This window comes from Rhinopithecus roxellana, chromosome 1 (genome assembly GCF_007565055.1).
Source record: "Rhinopithecus roxellana isolate Shanxi Qingling chromosome 1, ASM756505v1, whole genome shotgun sequence".
In the NCBI taxonomy this organism is placed as follows: Eukaryota; Metazoa; Chordata; class Mammalia; order Primates; family Cercopithecidae; genus Rhinopithecus; species Rhinopithecus roxellana.
The window spans coordinates 54,191,267-54,216,911 of NC_044549.1; the positions used below are offsets into that span (position 1 = coordinate 54,191,267).

Below are 25,645 nucleotides of genomic sequence, written 5' to 3' on the forward strand. Positions count from 1 at the left end.
CGCGGCCGCGCTGACGTCACCACCCCCCTCCCGGCCTCGCGAAGCCATTCCCGCCCCGCCCCCTTTCCCGGCGTGCGCCGCGGCTAAGGCTCCTCGCCCTCAGCTTCTGCCTGTCGCCCCAAAATGGCGGACACAATGAGCCGGCGACGCGCCGGTTGTCCGTGAGGTGGCTGTGAAGACGAACGCTCGGCGAGGCTCCGCAGTTCAGGCAGAAGACCCTCATCCAAGCAGGAGGAAGAGGAGGAGGCGGCCCAACTGTTGGCCGATTTCCCTCTAGCCGCCGGCGCGGCGCCAGCCCCGCCTGGGTTGGCCCCTCGGCAGCCCGCCCGTTCGCCGCCGGGCCCCGCCCCGGTCCTGCGCCGCCGCTGCCTTCCTCAGCCGCCGCCATGAAGCTGACCGATAGCGTGCTGCGGAGCTTCCGCGTCGCTAAGGTGTTCCGCGAAAACTCGGACAAGATTAACTGCTTCGATTTCAGCCCCAACGGCGAGACGGTCATCTCGAGTAGCGACGACGACTCCATCGTGCTCTATGACTGCCAGGAGGGCAAGTGAGTGCGGCGGAGGCCCTGGGCCCAAGTCTCAGTGCCTTCCTCCCTCCGGTGGCCCAGCACTAGTTCCTCGGCCCGCCCTCCTTCCCGACTTTAGCCCCCGGTCTATTTTGCACGCGTTCCTGCCAGGGCCGCCTCCACCCCGCAGCCGTCCAGGAGACCTTTTATTTTTTCTTATTAAAAAAATTACGATAGTCATAATTTTATAATAGCATTCTTAGTTGTATGTTTTCGGTCTCCTTTGAGCGCTATGTCTCGCTTGCCAAACCCCACCTTGACCTTGACCTTTAAACGCCCGGTCCGCCCACCCTGGGCCCAGCAGGTAGTGTTTTCAGCTCCTTAGGCTGTCAGAGGTGCTGGTCTGCTCCGGCCTCGACGCAGGACTGCAGGGGCTGCTCTCCTGCCTCCTTCGGCAGCGTCAGCTTTCTCTTCTGCCCTCTCCGCTATGACCTCGATTCCGCCCTGGCACTCCGCCCATCCCCTGCCCCTCAGCTTCCCGCGGCCTTTCTGCCGTCAGACAGCGTGGGTTGCAGTTCTTAACTGTCAGGATTTATTTGTTGTGCCTCTTTGAGCCCCCTTGCTTTTTCTTCGTGCTCGTAGCCTTTCTCTTATTCCTTCAAACTCGGTGCCCACGTTCATAAGTGAACTTTTCAGCAATATCTAAAACTTCCTTTTTGCCACACACAAACGAACTTGGTCTTCCCATCCTGACCTGAATGTGAGCTTCCTTTAAAACAAAGCAAGCATCGTAGAACAATTTAAGGTTTCCTTTCATACTTTTTTTTTCTATTACACTCTTTGGTCCACTTTGAATTCCAATTCTGATCATGAAACTTTTATGTTGCCACAAGTCATCTGGAGACCCACCATACCTGCATCTTTTCGCAAAATCTAAGCACAGCACTGACTTTTTCCTTGGGGGTCCTTAGCCCCCTCACCGCACGCCTGTGGACTTGCAGCTCCTTGGAGCCAAAACTAGTTTAGATTAAATTTGTTTTACCCTTAGCCACCTTCCCCAAGAAGGCTTGCTGATGTTTGGTTTAATTCGGTGGCCTCTGGTTTTGTCAGACTTGATTTTGTTACCTAGTAACAGATATTATTATTATTATTTTGAGATCTTGGGTTTTTTCCTACCTTCTCCAGCTGTTCCTTTTGCCTTTTTTTTTTTTTTTTAACTGGTGTCTTTCTTTTGGAACGTATCTCTTCATTTGTGAATTTGATTATCTGAAATAATGCTAGTTTAGACTGAGCTATAATGGTATCCCCCCCAATTTTTTTCCCACTGGGGCTGTGAGAAAATATTACGTAACTGGCTCTGGATCTGCCTGCAGTATGTGGCAGAGTGGTCTGCAGTGGTGGTCTTAAGGAAGAGGGAATTGTTAGCTGAACAAATACTTAGTTATTTGAGTCAGTGTTACTCCTTCAGTAAATAAATTTCTGTCCTGGTCTGTTCACTTGAATCAGTTTAAAAGAGGAAGTAACACTTAAAGGTGTGGTAGTAGGGTCCGCATTGTGGGGTCCTGGAGGAGTAATTTGAAGCTGGCTTGCATGAAATGTTTAATGCTTTTGCACAGATTAGAACCTCTTCCCAGAACCTCAGGATGGAGATGTATATCCTCATTTAAAGAAAATGAAGGTTGTGATAGCCTGTCTTTGCTGTTTGTCTCCAAATTTGGCATAATTTTGATTTGGGAAGGATGACCTTGACGGGAAGCCCTGTCTTTTTTTTTTCCTTATGTTTTTGGGACAGAGTCTCCCTCTCTTGCCGAGGCTGGAGTGCAATGGCGTGATCTTGGCTCACTGCAACCTCCATCTCCCGGGTTAAAGCGATTCTCCTGCCTCAGCCTCACAAGTAGCTGGGATTACAGGTGCCTGCCACCATGCGCTGCTAATTTTTGTATTTTTAGTAGAGACGGGTTTCACCATATTGACCAGGCAGGTCTTGAACTCCTGACCTCAAGTGATCCACCGGCCTCGGCCTCCCAGAGTGCTAGGATTACAGGCATGACGTGCTGCGCCTGGCCAAATCCTGTCTTGTTAAAAGTAAAATGCTAGTTTTGTGACATAAAGCAGTTTGTTCACTCACATTGCATTTTTACATAATTACAGACGAACAGAAAGTTACAGCAATGTTTCAGATAACTCCCATATGATTCAGTAACTGGTTACATTTTCTTCATTTGCTTCATCACTGTAGGTAAATATTTGTATGTACTGTGTGCCTCCCCCCACCCTTAGAGTTGGAGGTATCAAGCCCCTTTAAACACTTCAACATGGATTTTCTTTCCCTCCCTCCCTCCCTCCCTCCCTCCCTCCCTCCCTTCCTTCCTTCCTTTCTTTCTTTCTTCCTTTCTTTCTTTCTTCTTTCTTTCTCTTTCCTTTTTTTCTCCTTTTTTCTCTTTTCTTTTCTTTTTTTTTTTTGAGATAGAGTCTCGCTTGGCTGCCCAGGCTGAAGTGCAGTGGCATAATCTTGGCTCACTGCAACCTCCAGCTCCTGGGTTCAAGCGATTCTCCTGCTTCAGCCTCCTGAGTAGCTGGGATTACAGGTGTGCGCCACCAAACCCAGCTAATTTTTGTATTTTTAGTAGAGACAGGGTTTCACCATGTTGGTCAGGCTGGTCTCGAACTCCTGACCTCGTTATCTGCCCTCCTCAGCCTCCCAAAATGCTGGGATTACAGGCGTGAGCCACCGCACCCGGCTCAACATGGATTTTCTAAGCACAAAGACATTCTTACATAACCAGAGATCCAAATTAGGAAATTTAGTATTGATACAGTACTACAGGGCATGCTCTTTTGAGTTTTCTCTGATCAATTAATTGTGACCTTGTTTCATTATCTGTGGTGAAGGAGTGGCCTGGTAGTTAGGAAAGAACTGGGTTCTAGTTTGGCTTGTGACTAGGTATGTGACATTGGTCAAATTCTCTGGATATTAAACAACCTCTTTAGTTTCCATTCTAGGCAATAATATGACAAAAAGTTTTGTCACTAGTATAGGTCAAACCAACCTCAGAAGAAAAGAAGTATTTCCTTGGAAGACATGGTATTGTTTTTTTTTTTTTTTTTTTTTTTTTTTTTTTTTGATACGGAGTTTCGCTCTTGTTGCCCAGGCTGGAGTGCAATGGCGTGATCTCAGCTCACTGCGACCTCTGCCTCCGGGGTTCAAGCGATTCTCCTGCCTTAGCCTCCTGAGTAGCTGGAATTACAGGCATGTACCACCATGCCTGGCTAATTTTGTATTTTTTGTGGATACGGAGTTTCTCCGTGTTGGTCAGGCTGATCTCAAACTTCCGACCTCAGGTGATGCACCGCCTCAGCCTCCCAAAGTGCTGGGATTACAGGCATGAGCCACTGCGCCCAGCCTTTATTTTATTCTTTTTTTTTTTTTTTGAGATAGCCTCACACTTTCTTAGGCTGGAGTGCAGTGGTGTGATCTTGGCTCACTGCTGCAACCTCTGGCTCCTGGGTTCAAGCAGTTCTTGTGCCTCAGCCTCCCGAGTAGCTGGGATTACAGGCGCCCATCACTGTGCCCAGCTAATTTTTGTATTTTTAGTAGAGATGAGGTTTCGCAGTGTTGACCATGTTGGTCTCAATGCCTTACCTCAAGTGATCCACCCACCTCGGCCTCTCAAAGTGCTGTGATTACAGGCATGAGCTGCACCTGGCCCTTTTTATTTTATTTTTTTTAAAGACAAAGGTCTTCCCCTGTTGCCCAGGCTGGAGTGCAATAGCATGCTTATAGCTCACTAAAGCCTTCATCTTCCGGGCTCAAGCGATCCTCCCACCTCAGTCTCCAAAGTAGTTGGGCCTACAAGCACTCGCCAACTTACTTGGTTATTTTTATTTTAGTGGAGACAAGGTCTCATCAGGTTGCCCAGGCTGGTCTCAAACTCCTGAGCTCAAGGATCCTCTCACCTAGGCCTCCCAAAGTGCTGGGATTACAGGTGTTAGCTACTGTGACTGGCTGAAGACATAGTATCTTTATTAGATGACCCTAATGTTAGAATTTGGGAGTCTGAAAATGGCTAAAGCAAGATTTTGTATGCTTAGTATTTTCCAGTTTACCAGTCATTTAAATTTTCTTTATAATGGAGTTCACCCGTTGAGTGATATTTCAACTTGGAAGAATATAAAGGATATTGTTTGTGGTAGGTAAAGCAAATTACTCAAAGCGAAAGGTTAATATTATTTTCCTTGTTGATGCTTGATCACCAGAATTGGTTGGAGGAAGGAAGCTTACCAAAATATTTGAAAAATGCCATGCATGTACTTTGTAAAACGCACATGGATGCAGTACAATATAATCTTGCTTTCAAATTAGGAAGTGAGTCCATGTGAGGTGGCTCACACTTGTAATCCCAGCACTTTGGGAGGCCAAGGTGGGCGGATCGCCTGGGTCAGGAGTTCAAAACCAGCCTGGCCAGTGTGGTGAAACCTGTCTCTACAGAAAAGTACAAAAATTAGCTGAGCCTGGTGGCAGGGGCCTGTAATCCCAGCTACTCAGGAGGCCGAGGCAGGGAGGCAGAGGTTGCAGTGAGCCAGGATCGTGTCACTGCACTCTAGCCAGGGTAACAGCGAGACTCTGTCTCAAAAACATAAAAATAATAAAAACCAAATTAGGAAATGAAATGAGGCAATAGATTTCTGTTATTAGGAAAAAAAAATCTCAGGTTAGTGTTTCTGATAAATTTGAGACAAATAGACCAGATCTAAGTGGAACCAGAAGTTTTTGTTATATTATTCCCTTTTAACATGTCAAGTTAGAGTTGGCTTTTCACGTTCTTTTTTTTTTTTTTTTTTTTTTTTTTTTAAGACACTGCGCCCAGCCTTTATTTTATTCTATTTTTTTTTTGGTTTTTTTTTTTTTTTTTTTTTTGAGATAGCCTCACACTTTCCTAGGCTGAAGTGCAGTGGTGTGATCTTGGCTCACTGCTGCAACCTCTGGCTCCTGGGTTCAAGCAGTTCTTGTGCCTCAGCCTCCCGAGTAGCTGGGATTACAGGCGCCCATCACTGTGCCCAGCTAATTTTTGTATTTTTAGTAGAGATGAGGTTTCGCAGTGTTGGAAATTCAAGGAGAATTTCACTCTTGTTGCCCAGGTTGGAGTGCAATGGCAAAATCTTGGCTCAGTGTAACCTCTACCTCCTGGGTTCCAGTGATTCTCCTACCTCCGCCTCCCAAGTAACTGGGATTACAGGTGCCTGCCACCACACCTGGCTAATTTTTTAAATTTTTAGTAGAGACAGGGTTTCACCATGTTAGCCAGGCTGGTCTCAGACTCCTGACCTCAGGTGATCCACCCACCTTGGCTTCCCAACACGCTGAGATTACAGGCGTGAGCCACTGCGCCCGGCCAGGTTCTGTCTTTACTATTGTAAATGGGATGAAATAACGGATGTAAAGTTCTTCCACTGGTAGAAGCAAAGTCAACTATCTAGAGAGTAAGTATACAGCCACACACTCAGATTCCCTCACTGGTTACCACACAGTAACCCACATCAGAACCCCAGACAGTGGACTTGGCGAAGTAGCCTTTGCTGATCTTTTTAGGAGTGAAGTATTATTTCAGTAAAGGTAAGAATGTGGAAAATCTAGTGCATTTGTAGTGAGAAGTATTTTGGAAATGGGTTTCATGTAGGGAAACCCTTGGCCTCACTTTAACAAAAATTGAAAGTGCAAATAATTGACTTCTTAAAGACTGCTTGAGTCATGTGATTGTTTTGTATCTAGATTCTGAGAGGATTTTACATTGAGAGGGTCAGCTTTCCTTTTCATAAATTGGAACTCTTGGTTAACATTGGTACAGGATTTGTGAAATCCTTCTAAAGACCTAAATATAGGACATTATGTTAAAGGCTTTCTTGTTTTCTGAATTGGTCATATTGGAGAGTTGTTTTAGCATTTGAATCTGGATTTACATAGATATTTGTCTCAAATTTTTCTTTTTCTTTTTCGAGATGGAGTCTCGCTCTGTTGCCCAGGCTGGAGTGCAGTGGTGCTATGTCAGCTTACTGCAATCTCTGCCTCCCAGGCTCAAGCAATTCTCCTGCCTCAGCCTCCAGAGTAGCTGGGACTACAGGCGCTTACCACCACGCCCAGCTAATTTTTGTATTTTTAGTAGAGATGGTGCTTCGCCATGTTGGTCAGGCTGGTCTCAAACTCCTGACCTCAGGTGATCCACCCTCCTCGGCCTCCCAAAGTGCTGGGATTACAGGCGTGAGCCACCACGCCTGGCCTAACGTTTTTCTAATTTAACCAGTATGTGTTAGAGTTTTTGGTTAAAGGTTCTGTTGAGATCAGTTTTAGCCTTGCTCTTCAAGGTTCTGTAGAGGGAGACGTTTAAGGAACTTAAATGGAGATTGGTAACCTCTAGCTTGGAAATGTGTGATTTTTTTTGTCTGTTTGTTTGTTTGTTTTTGAGGTAGAGTCTCACTCTCTCGCAAAGACTGTATTGCAGTGGCACGACTCTTGGCTTACTGCAACCTCTGCTTCCTGGGTTCAAGGAATTCTCCTGCCTCAGCCTCTTGAGTAGCTGGGATTACAAGTGCGTGCCACCACACCCAGCTAATTTTTGTATTTTTAGTAGAGATGGGGTTTCATCATGATGGGCCGCTCTTGAACTCCTGACTACAGGTGATCTGCCTGGCTCGGCCTCCCAAAGTGCTGGGATTACAAGTGTGAGCCACCACCTTATGGCCAGAAATGTGTGATTTTACATTAAAGTAAAAACAAAGGAACTATTTAACTGGTTTTGCTAGAGAAAGTTAGGCTTGCCTTCTAAAAGGCTCAGCAAGTGCTTTTGACCTGTAGGATAGGAAGGATGGATGTCTTCTGCAAGAGCAGGTTACATTAGCAAAGGCAAGCAGTTTTGCGTCTGGTTTCAGTCCCTCTTTGTTGTAAGTTAGGACTTGTTTTGTGTGCTTTTCTTCCCAAGTAGATGTACAGCCAGGCATCACCATACAGCCAGGCATCACTTAGATGGTGATCATTATGTGAGTTTTTGTTGCACAGTGTCATAGAGTGTATTTACACAAACCTGATGGTATAACCTGTACACACCTAGGCTGTGTGGTATGGCTCATTGCTCCTAGGCTGCAAACCTGTACAGCATGTTACAGTACTGAATACTGTAGGCAATTATTATATAGCATTAAGTGTTTGTGTATCTAAACATAGAAAAGGTACAGTAAAACAGTATAAGGAATTTTAAAAATGATACATCTGTTGTAGAGAGCAGCTCCATTATAATCTTATGAAACCATTATCCTATGTGCTGTCTGTTGTTGATAAAAATGTCATCACATGGCACATGACTATTTTTTCTCAAAGCTTACTTTTGAACATTGTAGTAAAGACTGAATTGAATCCCCAGATTTACTTTTACTTCCTACCTAACCTTGCCATTAGGTGTTCTAAGGTGGAAAGCTTCTTCAGATGGCTGTTGCTTGAGGGTTGTTTTTTCCCTTTTGGAAGAAATTGTTTCTTTCCAGTGTTAGAACTTACCAAAAATCCTCACCTTTGCTACATCATTCAAGTGCTTCTCTTTATGTGGAGATCCCAGATTTTGATGATGGAGAATGTTTATGACTTTCTCTTTCTATTTTCTTATCAGACCAAAGAGAACCCTGTACAGTAAGAAATATGGTGTGGACCTCATCAGATACACTCATGCAGCAAACACAGTCGTTTACAGCTCTAACAAAATAGACGGTAAGCAAGCCTTCTTTTTAGGAAGTTAAGGTCGTGGTTTCCTTTGTTAAATAGTTCGTGGAATCTTTGTGACTACTTCTGCTTTGACTATAGTTACTTTAGTTTAAATATTTTCATATAATGTTAGTAATGTTAATTACATTGTTTTGACTGAAGGAATGCTGGTGGAAGCAAGCCATTAGTACTTTTGAAGGACTTGAGACTGAGTATGAAAAGTCTCCAATTTAGAGAGGGGAGCGGAAAAAGGAAGCAACTCATTGTATTTATGATTTGTACTTCCTTAAACTTAAAAGAACACTTTTAAAGCCGAGCGTGGTGGCTCACGCCTGTAATCCCAACACTTTAGGAGGCCAAGGTGGGTAGATCACTCGAGGTCAGGAGTTCAAGACCAGCCTGGCCAATGTGGTGAAACCTCGTCTCTACTAAAAATACAAAAGTTAGCCGAGCACAGTGCTGTGCGCCTATAATTCCAGCTACTCGGGAGGCTGAAGGAGGAGAATCGCCTGAACTCGGGAGGTGGAGGTTGTGGTGAGCCAAGATCGCGCCACTGCATTCCAGCCTGGGCAACAGAGCGAGATTCTATCTCCAAAAAGAACACTTTTAGAACAAATAAAAGGAAAGAACACTTGACACACAGCAAGTGATAAACAACAGGACTTTTTCTTTCAAAATGATAGAGATTTGAGAAAAGTTTCACAAATGCTCGAACTATGATAGTTTAAGGGAAGTTAGAACAGTTTTGGTATTTTCCCAACCTTAGTCACCTCTGATTCCAGGAATGTTTTTTGATCTAAAGAGTAAAGAGTTACTCTTAGAAATTGAACTTGTGAGTTTCTTTCTATTATAAACAATCTCTGTTTTTACCTGCATTTCTCTAGATAAGTCCTAAGAGATTGTCGTGGTAACTGAACTGTAACACTTATTTTCATGTTAGGATTCTTTAATTTTTTTATTTTTGTTTATGTTTTATCTATTTTGTTTTGTTTTGTTTTGTTTTTTTGAGACGGAGTCTCACTCTGTTGCCTAGGCTGGAGTGCAGTGGCGCGATCTCAGCTCGCTGCAACCTCCACCTCCCAGGTTCGAGTAATTTTCCTGCCTCAGCCTCCCAAGTAGCTGGGAGTACAGGTGCGTGCCACCATGCCCAGCTAATTTTTTGTATTTTTAGTAGAGACAGGGTTTCACCATGTTAGCCAGGATGGGTCTCGATCTCCTGACCTCATGAGCCACGATGCCTGGCCTATTCTTTATTCTTTTGAGACCGAGTCCTGTTCTTGTTGCCCAGGCTGGAGTGCAATGGTGCAGTCTCGACTCACTGCAACCTCAGCCTCCTGGGTTCAAGCGATGCTCCTGCCTCAGCCTCCCAAGTAGCTGGTATTACAGGCGCCCACCAACACGCCCGGCTAATTTTTGTATTTTTAGTAGAGTTGAGACTTCACCATGTCAGCCAGGTTGGTCTCGAACTCCTGACCTCAAGTGATCTGCCTGCCTCAGCCTCCCAAAGTGCTGGGATTACAGGTGTGAACCACCACACCCGGCCAGGATTCTGTTTTCAAACTTATGTCAGTGGTTTATTGATGATCATCTCACATTTTGCAGTAAGGATTTTTTTAGGCCAGGCATAGTGGCTCATGCCTGTAATCCCAGCACTTATGGAGGCCTTGGAGAGTGGATCACTTGAGCCCAGAAGTTTGAGATAAGCCTGGGCAATGTGGGGAAACCCCGTCTCTACAAAAAATACAAAAATTAGCCAGGTGTGATGGGATATGCCTGTAGTCCCAGCCACTTGTGAGGCTGAGGTGGGAGGATTGCTTGAGCTCTGGAGGTCTAGGGTGTCGTGAACCGTGATCACACCACTGCATTCCAGCCTGGGTGACAGAGCGAGGCTCCATCTCAAAAAAACAAAAGAGATTTTTCTAATGTCATTCCACAAGGATGGCTTATACTGCTATTTTGGCTGTACCTATCTCAGAGCAGATTCGGTGGACGTCTTTTTTTTTAGTTTCTTTTTTTTTTTTAAATGAGACTCTTCTGCCTGTACTTGATTTTTAGTAAGTATATCATTTCTACTTTCCATGCCTGTATTTCAGAAGTGGTTTTCTAAGGAAGCAGCGTAGTTAATGATTTTGGACAAGAATGTAAAACCTTACGATCCTGAGGAAACGTGTCTATGTGATCATCTGAATGACTGGTTTATTTCTTCTGTTGGGCTGTTTTTCTGAGTGATTAAATGAGGATTCTCCAAATGTGGTGCGAGATGAGGCAAATGTGTGGCACTTGTAGCTTTGCTGCCAGGCCTCTGCTGTGAGGATGTTCCCTTTCCTGTCTCAAGTGCATCCTGAAGAGTTCCTCCAGTGCTCCGTTTCCTTTTGCCTGATTCCAGGCTGAGGTAGTAGTTTGTACAGTTTGAGGGTCTATGATACCACCCGGTACAGGAGATAACTGTACAGGCCACTGCCTTGCCAGGAACAGCGCGCCAGCTGCCAAGTGGGGCTGAGAGGATGGCGTCACCCTGCTCATCTCTGGGAAATCAGGTAATGGGAAGGAAGTCTTTTTCTTCTTAGGGCAGGTGAGTCGTTGTTAGCAGTAGAATAACTAGAAATACTTCGTAATTGTCATTCAGTAAGTTTGAAGATGTTTTCAAAGAAAATTGTGTAGTGTTCAAGCTATGGAATATACAAATATCCCTATTCCCCCTCCCAAGTTAAATGCCCTCTTATTAGAAAGCACCCCTGTGAAGCCCTGGGATGACTCAATGCTTTCAACCCCTTTATTCCTATGTTCTGTTTGCCTTCAGAATGTTCTTTCCATGCTTTTCTTTCTGCATTTTGGTACCATTTTCCCTTAGCTGTTTCTCAACAATTTTTCCTTATTCCTAGTCTTTTTAAGGGGATAATACTTTCCTCTTTTGCAGTTTTATTCTTTATGGCACTTCATTTCTCTACTGCCACCATCTTTTTTGTTTGTTTACTCTTTCAGATAGAATCATTTGGTTAAGAGTGTTTGTCTTATTTTTCCCCAAGCACAAATCTCTGATTGTTTCTTTCTTTAATATTGTCAAAATCTCACTGCTATTACTCATTGGTATAAGGATTTGGTTTTTTTAATGTCTTAAGATCTTTTTAACCCAGATTTTGACATCACTTCTCTGACCTTTTGTTTATTTTCATTGTAATTGGTGTATCCAATTGAAGAATGTTCAAATAGGTTGAGGGTGGGTCAACACACTGATAGAGAACTCTAGACAAAAATTGCTGCTAGGGTTCAGCCTGATCTTCAGTTTAACTGCCATGGCTGCTCACCTCTTTAAGTCTGTTTGCTCAACGGCCACATATTTTTTTTTAAGGTTTGCCATTCTGTGGACACTAGACCAATATCTAAAATTATTATGTGTGCTTTACTCGTTTTGTTTTTTGGCCAGGGTATATTTGCAGGGTGCGAGTTGCATTGTTATTATGAAGAAGCCAAATTGGTAATAAAATGTGTTTTCAAACATTGCTTTCTATGCCATCAACTTAAGAACTTTGCTTTTGAGTTAGGTGAAATCTACATGCCCACTCTTCAGCTGCAGAGTAGAATTATTCACCATTATTTATTCATTCCTTGCTTGGGATATAGAAGACAAGGGATTATTTGACCTTGTCTTTTCAAGATGAAAATGCAAAGTAAGTTTATTTTAAACAGTATGATATCATCATACCTTGTTTGTCTTTTTACAGATACTATTCGTTACTTGTCCTTGCATGACAACAAATACATCAGATACTTTCCTGGACATAGCAAAAGGTAAGACCCATGTATTATAGAAGCAGATAGTTCTTTTATCCCTGAGGTTACCCAGAGAATAGAAGGCTAGAGAGAGCTTATTAGTGAACTGAAGCTACTTCCTCACTACTGTTTGGCATTCTTCATCTTCTCTTAAATAGTCAACTGTTGATTTACTAAGGTTATAGAGGTGCGGGGATAGGTGTTCAAAGATATCTCAGTTGAATTATAACTAGGCCCAGTGCAGTGGCTCACACCTGTAATCCCAGCACTTTGGGAGGCCGAGGCAGGCGAATCACTTGAGGTCAGGAGTTTGAACCAGCCTGCCAACATGGCAAAACCCCATCTCTACTAAAAATACAAAAATTAGCTGGGTATGGTGCAATTGCACCTGCAATCCCAGCTACTTGGGAGGCTGAGGCAAGATAATCGCTTGAACCTAGGAGGCGGAGGTTGCAGTGAGCCGAGATCGCACCACTGCACTACAGCTTGGGTGACAGAGGGAGACTCTGTCTCATATACCTATATCTATATATATGTATTTCTAGTTATATATATATAATATATATATAATGTGGGTTATATATAATTTTATGTAAAATTTTATATAATTATATATAATTACATATATATATGTACGGTAACCCAGGATGGTTTTGATTGGTATGGAGCCCTGACAGAAGATAGCCTGAGAGCCTCCTGTTAGGAGTTGCACTTCCAGGCCGGGCATGGTGGCGTAATCCCAGCTCTTGAGGGCAGATTGCTTGAGTGCAGGAGTTTGAAACCAGTCTAGGCAACATAGTGAAACCCTGTCTCTACAAAAAAATACAAAAATTAACCAGGAGTGGTGGTGTGCGCCTGGAATTCCTACTACTTGGGAGGCTCAGGCATGAGAATTGCTTGAACCCGCGAGACAGAGGCTACAGTGAACCAAGGTGGCGCCACTGCACTCCATCCAGCCTGGGTGACAGAGCGAGACCCTGTCTCAAAAAAAAAAAAAAATGTTGCACTTCCAGTTGGGCAGGCCATTTGTGTTGCTGAAATAAGAAGGCAGCCAGTGGTAACTATAGTTTCAGACAAAGGATGGCTCATGGTAAGTAGATGTTTTTGCTTGTTTGTATTCAAATTAATGTTCACAAATGTACTATTTGTAATTAAGAGTTGATGCAGTTGTTTCAAATGCTTTCCAATCCTCCCAATTATTCAACCTCTTGACTTCCTGATTTTTTTGAGACAGAGTCTCGCTCTGTCACCCAGGCTGGAGTGCAGTGGCGCAATCTCTGCTCACTGCAAGCTCCGCCTCCTGGGTTCAGGCCATACTCCTGCCTCAGCCTCCCAAGTAGCTGGGACCATAGGCACCCACCACCAAGCCCGGCTAGTTTTTTGTATTTTTTAGTAGAGATGGGGTTTCACCATGGTAGCCAGGATGGTCTTAATCTCCTGACCTCGTGATCTGCCCACCTCAGCCTCCCAAAGCGCTGGGATTACAGAGGTGAGCCACCACACCCGGCTGACCTCCTGATTCTTGATAGATGACTTTGTCCCTCCTTTTATGAGAAAATCAAGGCTGAACAAAATGAGTTCTTTCAACTGGGCGAAGTGGTTCAGGCCTGTAATCAGCACTTTGGGAGGCTGAGGTGAGAGGATCACTTGAGTCTGGGAGGTCAAGGCTGCAGTGAGCCATGATTGTGCCACTGTACTCCAGTCTGGGTGACAAAGCAAGACCCTGTCTCCAAAAAAAGAGTTCTTTTAAACATCTATCCCTTCCACCTAAATTCCTCTCTTCCTTGGAATCCTTTCCTTGAGAAAGCTGTGGTCTTTCTTTCACAAAACAAACCTTCCTCTTTCTGCTTGCTTCCATCTCCTTAATCGGCTTTTCCTTTGCTGCCTACAAATTTACTTGGTCTTTCTTATCTTAAGTCTACTTACTGACCCTATCACCCACTCCTTTTCACTATCAAACTTGAAAGAATAATCTGCACATTCCCATCTCCACCTCCTCACACATACTCACTGTTGAAATCTTTTTTGCACTAGTCCCAGAATCATCTGTGGGGCTTTATCCAAACCTTTGTCCTTCATTCCCTGCTGCCTCTAGTTAAAACCCACTGCTTTGGGCTTTTCTTGGTGCTTAACCTCTCAGTAAAACTTACTTTCCCATGGCAAGTGACTTTTCCCATGTCAGTTCTGTTCTTGTAGTTCTTAGCCTCTGTTTTGACTCTAAAATAAATACTCTATCCGCTTTCTTGTGATTTTCTTTCTCCATCGCTGATTTCATTCACCTTCATTCAGGTAGCTTCCCAAATCAGTATTTATAGCTCATATCTGTTATGAATTTGAGACCCACCTTCCATATACAGGTTTTGTTTTTTTTGTTTTGTTTTGTTTTTTGAGATGGAACCTTGCTCTGTCACCCAGGCTGGAGTACAATGGCGTGATCTTGGCTCACTGCAACCTCCGCCTCCTGAATTCAAATGATCCTCCTGCCTCAGCCTCCCGAGTAGCTGGGATTACAGGTGCGCACCATCATGCTCGGCTAATTTTTGTGTTTTTGTAGAGACAGGGTTTCACCATGTTGGCCAGGCTGGTCTCAAACTCCTGACCTCAGGTGATCCGCCCGCCTCGGCCTCCCAAAGTGCTAGGATTATGGGCAGGGCGCCCAGCACCACCTACATGTTTTATACACATCTTTGTAGCTGTCTCTTCTGTCCAGTACTCTTTCCAGTACTCAGGTCCAGTAGTCTGTCCGTCATTGTTACATTCTTTGGGCCAGCTTCTCTCTATCTTCCTCATATTTCTTCATCTCTGTCTCTTCCAATTCTGGTTCAAAGCATCTGTTGTCAGTGCACTCTTTTTCCCTTGCCATGATATTCAGTGAGTTGTTAAACTATTTAGTTTTCCCTAGGTTTAACCTCATGTATTACTTTCTTCTGTGTTCTCTCCTTTGCTTCTGCCCTGGCTCACATACCCTGTAAGGTAAATTATTGTTAGCTCCTAATTAATCATCCCATCTCTTACCATCCTGCTTCAGCATCCTGGATTGCAGTTTGATTGCTTCACCATCTCCCTTAATGGTTCTCTACATTTTCCTTGCTCCTTCCTCTTGTAGTCAGGTTCTGCCCCTTCTGGCTCTGACCCATTTTCCCAGCATTTTCTCCTACCGTTCCCATTAAGGTGAACTCTCGGCTACTTCTTGAACATGGGCTTCGTGCCTTCCTGTCTGGCACCTGTCAGAAAGGTGTTTCCCTTCGAAATCCTTTCTACCTCAGATGTTGTGTCTTTCCAGAAGCCATCTCTGGTTCTCTTGGAGTCATGTGGACTGAACAGTTAAAATTCCTTACGCTCGGGGTCTGTCTTCTCCATGTGTTCCCTGTACTTCTCAGCATAAGAGTCTTGTACCTCCTCTGAGCTCTTGGGCTGAATGCCATGGCATATAAAAATTACATGTCCACAATGTGTTCTGCTCATTCTGGTTTTTGTTTTTTAAACGGTGTCTTGCTCTGTTGCCCAGGCTGGAATGCAGTGGTATGATCTCGGCTCAGTGCAACCTCCATCTCTGGGATTCAAGCGATTCTCCCGCCTCAGCCTCTTGAGTAGCTGGGATTACAGGTGCACGCCACCAGGCCTGGCTAATTTTTGTATTTTTAGTAGAGATGGGATTTCACCATGTTGGCGAAGCTGGTCTCAAACTTCTGACCTCAGGTGATCCGCCCACCTTGGCCTCCCAAAGTGCTGAGATTATAGGCATGAGCCACCGCACCCGGCCTACTCATTCTGTTTTATTACCTCCTCAGCATTCCCAGGAGATTTTGGCTTTTAACAATATCTTTTAAAATTTTAAGTTGAGGAGCTGGTGCAGATGTTAGTTGAGTTACCTTGGAAGAAAATGTTTTTAAGTGAGTGCCTCTTGATGGTATAACCACAAAAAAAGGGATCAAATTAGGAATACAGTTGCTGTTAGCATAGGCTTGTGGTTCTCTAGGTGTGGTGCCCAAAACAGCAGCCTCACCCATCACCTGGGGCTAGTTAGAAACTCAGATTCACAGACGCCAAGTCAGGCCTACTGGATTAGAGGCTCTGGGAGTAGATCCCAGCAATCTGTTTTAATCCACCCTCCAGGTGATGCTGATGCCACTTAGGTTTGAGAACATCTGTGTAGTCCTCACACATCTTGATAAGGAATCATGCTTTTTTATGTTTTTTTAAATTGAGATACAGTCTACATACTATAAATGATTCCTTTAAAAATGTACAATTTAGTGGTTTTCACTATATTTGCAGAGTTGGACAACTATCACCATTGTCTAGCTTCAGAATATTTTTATCACTCCAAAGAGAAACTCTGTACTCATTAGTAATCACTGCCCCAGCCCCTACCAACCACTGATCTACTTCTGTCTCTATAAATTTGCCTATTCTAGACATTTTGTGTAAATGGATCAGTTAATATCTGATCTTTTGTTTCTGGCTTCTCAAGGTTCCTCCATGTTGTCACATGAAGCAGTACTTTATTACTTTTTATTGCCAAATAATATTCCAGTGTATAGATATAGCACATTTGTTTGTCCAGCCATTAGTTAATGGACATTTGGGTTATTTCTACTTTTTGGCTATTATGAATAATGCAGCTCTGAACATATGTATACATTTTTGTGTGGACATATATTTTCAGTTATCTTGGGTAAATACCTAGGAGTGGAATTTCTGGGTCACATGGTAACTCTGTTTCTTTGGAAAAACTTTTCCAGAGCAACTGTACCATTTTTACATTTCCATTAGCAATGTGTGAGGGTTCCAGTTTCTCTGCGTCCTCACCAACACTTGTCTGTCTTTTTATAGCTATGCTGGAGGGTGTGGAGTAGTATCTCATTGTGGTTTTGATTTGCATTGGAATCATATATTTTTATTTTGTAGCTTTAATTTTTTTTTTTTCATTATACTAGTTGTCTTTGTTCCAGATATGGTTGTGGTATGTGTGTTTTAGTGTGCTTCTTAAAATGGCAATTTCAGGAGAACAGGTATATATATATATATATATATATATATATATGTAGGCAGAGTGATTGAGAATTCACATCCAATTTTTGCTAATATTTCGCATCAACTCCTATTTATCTCAATGTATTGCAGGGTGGTGGCCTTGTCCATGTCACCTGTGGATGACACTTTCATTTCTGGGTCTCTTGATAAGACCATTCGACTCTGGGATCTCCGGTCTCCTAACTGCCAGGTAATGGTACCTCACAGTTATGCTTTTTGAGCATTTTCTATGGTAGGCCCTATAATGAACTCTACCTCTCAAAGAAGGGAGAAAACAGTGGTTCCATTCTGGGATCCCAGGGTCTTTTTAAATTTTGGAGAAAATCTGTTTTCTTAGTTGGTAGCTGCTAAGCAAATACCCTAATCTAGTGCAGATTGCATTGTACTCTGTGGCTTAATTGTTGTGGAGTTTTTGTTGTTGTTTTGTTTTTGTTTTTGTTTTGAGACAGGGTTTTGCACTTGTTGCCCAGGCTGGAGTGCAATGGTGCGATCTCGGCTCACCGCAACCTCCACCTCCAGGGTTCAAGCGATTCTTCTACCTCAGCCTCCCAAGTAGCTGGGATTACAGGCATGCACCACCATGTCCGGCTAATTTTGTATTTTTAGTAGAGATGGGGTTTCTCCATGTTGGTCAGGCTGGTCTCCCAACCTCAGGTGATCCGCCCACCTTGGCCTCCCAGAGTTCTGGAATTGTAGGTGTGAGCCACTGCGCCCAGCCGGCTTAATGTTTTTAAAAGTGTTCCTAGAGCTTTTAGCTTCAAGGGATTTATTTTTATTTGAATTCTGTGTCTGTAATATTGTGCAGTTAGAGTTGATCAGAAATTGTTGTCTGGAGACCTGTTTTTTAAAAGCTTCATTTTAGTTTTATGTTTGCTTTTTCTGTTCTGTAGGTAGGCTGATATTTGTTTGTATGCCTTTCTTAGTTTTAATTGGGAAAAGTAAATTATGTAGTGGTAGGGTCCTGGATTCATTTTTTTTCCCCATTGTACTAGCAGTCTTTGGTTGTTCCAGGTGTGGTTGTGGTATGTGTGTTTTAGTGTATTTCGTATTTCTTTTCTCTTAGGGCCTCATGCATCTGCAGGGGAAGCCAGTTTGTTCTTTTGATCCAGAAGGGTTAATTTTCGCTGCAGGTGTCAACTCTGAAATGGTCAAACTTTATGACCTTCGTTCTTTTGACAAGGTAAATCTTTGAATCTTTGAGCTATCTTAATATTATGGTGAAGTAGACATGTAACTGCCTTTTTTTTTTTTTTTTTTAGACAAGAGTTTTGCTTTTGTTGTCCAGGCTGGAGTGCAGTGGTGCAATCTCGGCTCACTGCAGCCTCTGCCTCCCAGGTTCAAGTGATTCTCCTACCTCAGCCTCCCAAGTAGCTGGGATTACACATGCCCACCACCACGCCTGGCTAATTTTTTGTATTTAGTAGAGATGAGGTTTCACCATGTTGGTCGGGCTGCTCTCAAACTCCTCACCTCTGGTGATCCACCCACCTCAGCCTCCCAAAGTGCTGGGATTACAGGCGTGAGCCACCATGCCTGGCCCTGTAAGAGCATTTTCTACAAAAAGAAAAATATGGTATATATTAAGAGAGTGGCAGAGAAGTAGCTCATTCTCTGCTTTCCTTAGTCAATAAGGGATCTAAAGGAATAGGATGGGAATTGGCTCTAGCAGAAGAAATTGTTAATATGCCTTGGGCCTGGGGCTACTATTTTTTTATCTTTTGCAGGGGCCATTTGCTACCTTTAAGATGCAGTATGATCGAACTTGTGAGTGGACAGGACTTAAATTCAGCAATGATGGCAAGCTCATCCTCATTTCCACCAACGGCAGCTTCATTCGTCTCATTGATGCATTCAAAGGAGTGGTGATGCACACGTTTGGGGTGAGCTGATGGCCTTCGACCATGGCTGTTTCCATGCTCATACTTCCTATGCTAAGAATTATGTTAGCTGGTTGGTGGAGACCAACAGTTACTCTTGACTTACTCACGAAGGCATGCACTTGTATTTTATTCCTGCTCATTGAACTTACCTCCCTTGGATTCTGTAGACATTTATTTCTCACCAAGTGACCCAAGTTTGGTATTTAGATATAAAATAATGTCCTAACAATAAAGTTTTCTTACTCCCTTGAGTATACCTTGAATACAGAGTTGAAGGTGGGGGTGGATTGTCAAGGATGGCAACCACATTTGGAAGCTGGGTGGTGTAGTACATGACAAGGAAAGGGTTTCATGGAAAGGAAGGTGATGCATGTGCTAAGTCAGTGTTTGTAGGCAGCCGTTTTTATTAATGGCTCTGTAACAACAAAAGAACTGCTCTGTTTTGTTTTAGGGTTATGCCAATAGCAAAGCTGTCACACTGGAGGCTTCATTTACTCCAGACTCTCAGTTTATTATGATTGGTGAGTTTCCTTTATCCCCTGTGGGGGTTATTTCTCTGGTACTATGCATTTTTTTGTTTAAATTATTAAGTGAGACATTATTATATATTTGATAGATGTTCTCAGATTTCTGTATAGCACATTATGCCAAAGACATAGTGTCTTTTAACTGCCCTGACTGGACCAAAATTTGAGTTAAACTCTATAAGCACTACCTTATTAGTAATACTAATGTCCTGGTGTAACCCTGCATTCAGTCATCTTAGTGGCTGCCTGTCAGTAGGGTAATGGTATTCGGCCCCTTTTTTAGATGAGAAAACTGAAGTCAGAGGGGAAGTGACATGCCTGTGAACAAAGAGCTAGGGTCAAGATCAGTTTCCAAAGTGTTCTTCCTTCACTGCCTCTTGTCCCTCTCGATTTTGCCTGAGGGATGGGTCCTAAAGCTTGGCCTATCCTCAGACCTCAATCCATGTCTCATTTCCAGTTGTCTTTGCATTGTGTCTTGAGCTGTTACATTTTCCTTGAATATCCTCTTTAGGTTCAGAGGATGGCAAGATCCATGTCTGGAATGGAGAGAGCGGTATAAAAGTAGCTGTGTTGGATGGTAAACACACAGGCCCGATAACCTGTTTGCAATTCAACCCCAAGTTCATGACTTTTGCCAGCGCGTGTTCCAACATGGTATGTGAACGAACAGTAAGAGGTGTCTGCCACTCAGGGACCCTTTCCAGTTGAGGTGGTGGGTGCCTCAACAAGCACAGCAAGCTGTGTTCTACATAGGTAGATTACAGGCATCCAAGTACATGTTTCTCAACTGGTGGTTTCCCTATTTCACCTCCTATTATTTGACCTCTGGCTGGGCTGGTTTTGTCTTTCATTTTTATTCTTCTTCCTAGAGGTGATCAGGAATCACCTTTGAGCTCCAAGGAGATCATAGGCCAGTTTTTGCTCTGGACCCTAATTTTAGGTCCAAACTACCTGGGCTATGCTTGGCAAATTTTTTGCTCCTTAAAATACTCTGAACTGGCCTATTGTGGTTTCAGTTTTCCATTCCTGTTGGTTTATGCCAGATTCCCAGAAATTTCTACAGTTGGTCATAACTCACCACTTAGAATTAACTCCAGGCCCTTGTCTCTTCCTAGATAATACTAACAGAATAAAGGATCAGTGAGTCTCAGCTCCGGTTTTCCCTTGTGATCTCCTAAACCTACCTGGGTGTTCGGGGATGAGACATTTCATTACTAGCCTACCCAGAACACATTGCCCCCTTGTTTTTTTTTTTTTTTTTTTTAACCAAGAAAAAAAATGTTAGAAGAAATACAGCAAAACCATCCAGTTCCTTATTTTTTACAGCCCAGGAAGGAGAGGACCTGTTGGAGGTAACCTGGTGGATTAGCAATGAGGCCAGGTTACCTATTCACCCACCTCCCAGGCAGCACTCCTTTTTTTACATTCCTTTAAAAAAAAAAAAAAGGGTCTGCTCTGGTGGAAGGTGTTCAGTGATTATTGGAGAAAAACAACCAGTTTACTTTCACATAGAGGGAAGAGTGTTTCTGTCTCCTTAGAGCATCAGGGTTGGTTAGTCAGGAGGGAGGACCACCAGAGCCATTGGGGTTGGGCACATCTTTGCTGTGGGGTGGGATGTGAATAACCCTCAGCAGTGAGGAGATGCTTGGCTTTTTAAAGTTGATTTATGTTCTCCTTCTAGGCCTTTTGGTTGCCCACCATTGATGACTGACCCTGATGCTGCTCGGCTATTTCTGTACAGTGAGGGCGGCCAGCAGGAAGATACTCAGAGGGGACTGAGATAATAGTGGGATTGGATCATTTGACTGGGCTGGAAAACATCCTTTTACATGGCCTTCCCATGGATGTGCTGTACATCTGCTCAAAAGAAAATAATTACTTTGATGAGCGTCTTCAAAAGGACTCTTGGTGCAACAGACTCAATTGGAACTCAGCTTTTCTAGCGATCACTGCACCAAGCTCTGCTAGAGGAGCGACCGGACTCACGATTTGATATAGTGGGGCTCTCAAGCATCTTCAATTTGAATGTACATTCTGCTGAGGAGCCGGTGAAGTCATCAGTTCCGCACATCCCTTCTCCTACCCCCCAACTGCATGGGAAGTCACAGTCCTGGTTTTGAAATGCTTGGGCAGCTCAGCCGCTTGCCCTCACCCTGCATGTCTTGTTACTGGGTCTCCCTGTGTACTTGTGGCATTATCCACAACCATCATGTTTCTTAGGTGCCAAACATTTCCAGAAACATTTTCATATATCTTGGGGTCAGAGAGAGGGACAGATACAGAAGGAAGCCATGCAGTTAGTTTCTGCAGTTAGTCATGTGAGGCTAGGTGGTCGGGCAGGCCTCAGGCTGTCGGTGTTGGGTGGGAAAAGACCCAAGGGCCGGAAAGGGGAGGGTAGCGGGAGGGTAGCAGGTGAGTTCCTAGGGCTGGAAGGTTTAGCAGGAGCCTGGTGCAGTGCCCTGTCATCAAGACAAACCCACAGTCCTCCTGGGTGCCTACCAAGCTTGGTTTGTACAAAAGCAAGGTGGGAGTCTATTTTTGTACATGAGATACATCACACTTTCCTGTGGGCCAGTATTGTGAAGTGAGTCTGAGTTGTTTACACTGATGCCTTCCCTGCCCACCACAAATTGTGTACATAGTCTTCAGATGATACCACCCCTTTCCCCGGCTCCCAACTAAGAGCTGGTTCTAGGCCTGTGTTATATGTCATATTTAGCCTTTTTATATATGACCTTTGATTTCTGTTGTTTGTATTTTAGCACAGTGTATGCACCTTCATTTAAATACATCTGTGTGCATACAGATATGCATATATGTGTGTGCGTATGCATATATCTCTCATCTGTAGTTTCTGAGAGTTCAGCTGAAGCAGATGGAGTCCTGCAGCCCAGGAGACACATTGCATCCCTGCTAATAGTGTTTGCCACAAGTATTAGTGAATCTTCCTTATTAATGTTTTCATTTCGGAAGACTGAAGCAAAGCTTATAGTGTTTGCTGTTTCCATGGCAGCTAAGTGAGGGTCTTGGGATGACTCACTGTGTTCCTTAAGTTGTACTTTGGGGCCATCTCTGCAGTATTAGCCCCCTTTTTGCTTGGTGGTACTCTTGTCTGTGCCTGTGTGTGTGTGATAGTCACTCTTGCATGGCTTCCATATCTGTCTGGTTTGTGGCATTTGGGGATAAGGTGCTGGAGCCAGAGCATTTTCAGTTTGTTTGAGGCCTCATTGCCAATGATAGATCACTCCCGTTGACCTGGTATGTCTGCTTGCTTGCTGCTTTTCCTTGCTTTCTCTCGGAAGAGGAAGGGACTCTGATCAGGCCCAGGCTGAGTGAGATGAGCTGCAGCTGGCTCATGGCCTTCTTAGAGCAGAGAGAGTGGTCTGTCATTTTACTAAGTTCCTAAACAAACATACAGGCAACACTCCTTGCAGATCCAGAAACTGAGGCACAGTAGGGTTATGACTTGCTCAAGAATACGTAGCTGCTAGGGAGTAAATCAAGGCATCACAACTTCTGTTCAGCGGGCAGGAATAGGCTGTGAATTGCTAGCACTGTTTTTTTTTAAGCAATTACTTTTTGACTTGTTCCTCCAACGGAAAGTGCAAGAGGCGTACACCTTTCCCAAATGTAGACTAGAATCTGCAGGATGCCACCCACTGTATAGCTCTGCTTTCCCAGAGAGGAAGAACTTTTAGAAACAAAATGATCTTGTTATTGCCCACCCCTGGCTTTTCAGGGTAGAAAATTCATGATGGGAATGATTGTTAAGAGAATGGTTGGAATTGTGGGTTAACAGGAAAGGCTACATAACTTCACATATCTGCAACCAGAGCAGCCACCAAGCATGACTTACTCAGCAGCAGGAAAATGATTGTATTTGAATTCCTGTGTGTGTCCAAAACTGAGGCACCATGTTCTTTGAAAACATGCCACCTCAAGGCCGAGCACAGTGGCTCACGCCTGTAATCCCAGCACTTTGGGAGGCCAAGGCGGGAGGATCACCGGAGGTCGGGAGTTCGAGACCAGCCTGACCAACATGGAGAAACCCCATCTCTACTAAAAATACAAAATTAGCCGGGTGTGGTGGCACATGCCTGTAATGACAGCTACCTGGGAGGCTGAGGCAGGAGAATCGCTTGAACCCGGGAGGTGGAGGTTGCAGTGAGTTGAGATCGTGTCATTGCACTCCAGCCTGGGCAACAAGAGCAAAACGCCGTCTCAAAAACAAACAAAACATGCCATCTCATGGCTTGTATTGTTGGGCCCTGTGGTTGCAAAGCTGCCTCCTGAGTTGAGGAGGAAAGGGAAAAGATACAGCTGGAAGTGAGTGGAAGAGATGCTGAGGGCTGGGGCTGCACAGATGATCTCAGCAGAGCTAGAGGTGCTCAAGCCCTACTGGGGATGGGTGGGGAGTGGGGCAGCGGCATTTGCTACCTGAGGAATCAGGGCCAAAGCCACTGATGTTTATTTGACAGCAACACTGCACTGAGTACTTAAAGAAATACTTAAAGAAATTATTTCCCGTTGCAATTATAATTACTGCTTATTAAGGAAATTTTGGGAATTTTAGAAAGAATCAAGTTTGCCACCCAAATGCTACCACTGTTAATCTTTTGGTGTTAAATGTTCCCCCTAGACATTTCTGTGCATAGATTTTTGGTGTGTTTACATAGTCATTATTCTACTGTATATACAATTTTATGTCCCTTTTGTACTTAACATATAAACATTTTTTCCATGTTACAGTCTTAAAAACAGAATTTTATGTCTGCCTTCTCTTCGATGTGAGTTTCTGTAGCATTGTTTTCCTGGTCCCAGAGCTGGAGGGAGGCTTGGGTTTTCTCCTATTAGTTCTGGCTCACACTGCAGCTTGCTGTAATGCTGTGTGGATGGATTGCTGGGCTCTCTGGGACTGCCTCTGACTGCCCCTTGGTAACTTAAGATTTATGGGCTGGTGGGAGGAACCCCTAGAACCAACCTTCAACCCCAGGCTGTAATAGCCAGAGCCAGAAATGACTGACTGGGAAAGACAAGCCTGAGCCAGCCTGAGTCTTTGGAGACTGTCTGGCACTTACCTCAGGCTGCCTTGCATCCCCTACTGTTTACCTCAACCCTTGATCAGATTGACAACCTCTAGTTGGAATATGTTTTGTCCTGCTAGGCCCTGGCTTCAGGAGGGCAAGGATATTGGAGTCTCTCTGAGGCCCCGGCACGCAGTCTGGCGGAAGGCAATTGCTTTGGTAACCCATCAGGCTGCTGCTCTAGCTCAGCATCCTCAGAGCTGTAGAACCTGCTTCCTGCTCTTGCTTCACCCTCTCTGGACCAGCGAAGAAAACCTCAGGCCTGCTACATTTTCACATTGCTCATGGGACTCTGTGGCAGTGGCGGAGGGAACATCCTAACTTGTGTGTGACAGGCCATGCATAGGCTTCTCTGACACAGACTGTACGAAGGAAGAGACCCACTCCTGGCCTTATGGGAGGACTGCTGCCATGTTCAGCTCTGCTGGGAGACATGAACAAGTAGGTGAGCATGGCTGCCCTTACAGCAGCCACTCCAGTCTCTGGCCTGCTTGCAACTGAAAGACCCACTTCACCCACTCCCCAGGCTTCAGCCTTGTGATGTGAGGAACAACAGCAGGCTGGGTGGCAAGCTAGGCAAGCAGGCTGTGGGGGCGAGCTGGCTCAGCAGTTGATGTGGGTAACAGAAGCAGGCACAGGATGCTGCCCACACTTTTTTTTTTTTTTTTGCCCAGGCAGAGTGGTGAGGTAGTGGGGGCTGTGGTGAGGAAAGAGGAAGTGACACTCCTACAGGCTGGTAGGACAGCACTCAAGCTGCCTGGTGAGAGAAGTCCTGGTGAGACTACCATAGGGCCCAGCTGTGGACAGGTTCAGCCCTGTGGAATACAGCAGTGGGAAATGTCTGATGCAGTTTTTCGAGTCTTCTCTGGAGAACATGTAGGAAATGAAATCTACAGAGTTAATGGGTAGGAAAGGGGGTCTGGGGCCAGGTGCAGTGGCTCATGCCTGTAATTCCAGCACTTTGGGAGACAGATGGGTGGATCACTTGAGGTCAGGAGTTTGAGACCAGCCTGGCCAAGATGATGAAACCCCATCTCTACTAAAAATACTAGGTGTGGTGGTGTGTGCGTGTAATCCCAGCTATTCAGGAGGCTGAG

At 44.3% G+C, this 25,645-nt stretch overlaps 1 protein-coding gene across 1 annotated transcript; it reads left to right on the forward strand.

The window, feature by feature from the left end:
- Positions 1–103: 103 nt before the first annotated feature.
- On the forward strand, positions 104–24,220 carry WDR82 (WD repeat domain 82). The gene is made up of 9 exons (XM_010365024.2): positions 104–547; positions 8,158–8,255; positions 11,972–12,038; positions 17,148–17,247; positions 18,121–18,237; positions 18,782–18,937; positions 19,389–19,458; positions 19,976–20,118; positions 21,146–24,220. Exons 1-9 carry the CDS (start codon positions 387–389, stop codon positions 21,173–21,175), a joined length of 942 nt encoding a protein of 313 aa, XP_010363326.1. The 5' UTR covers positions 104–386; the 3' UTR covers positions 21,176–24,220.
- The last annotated feature ends 1,425 nt before the right edge of the window (positions 24,221–25,645 follow it).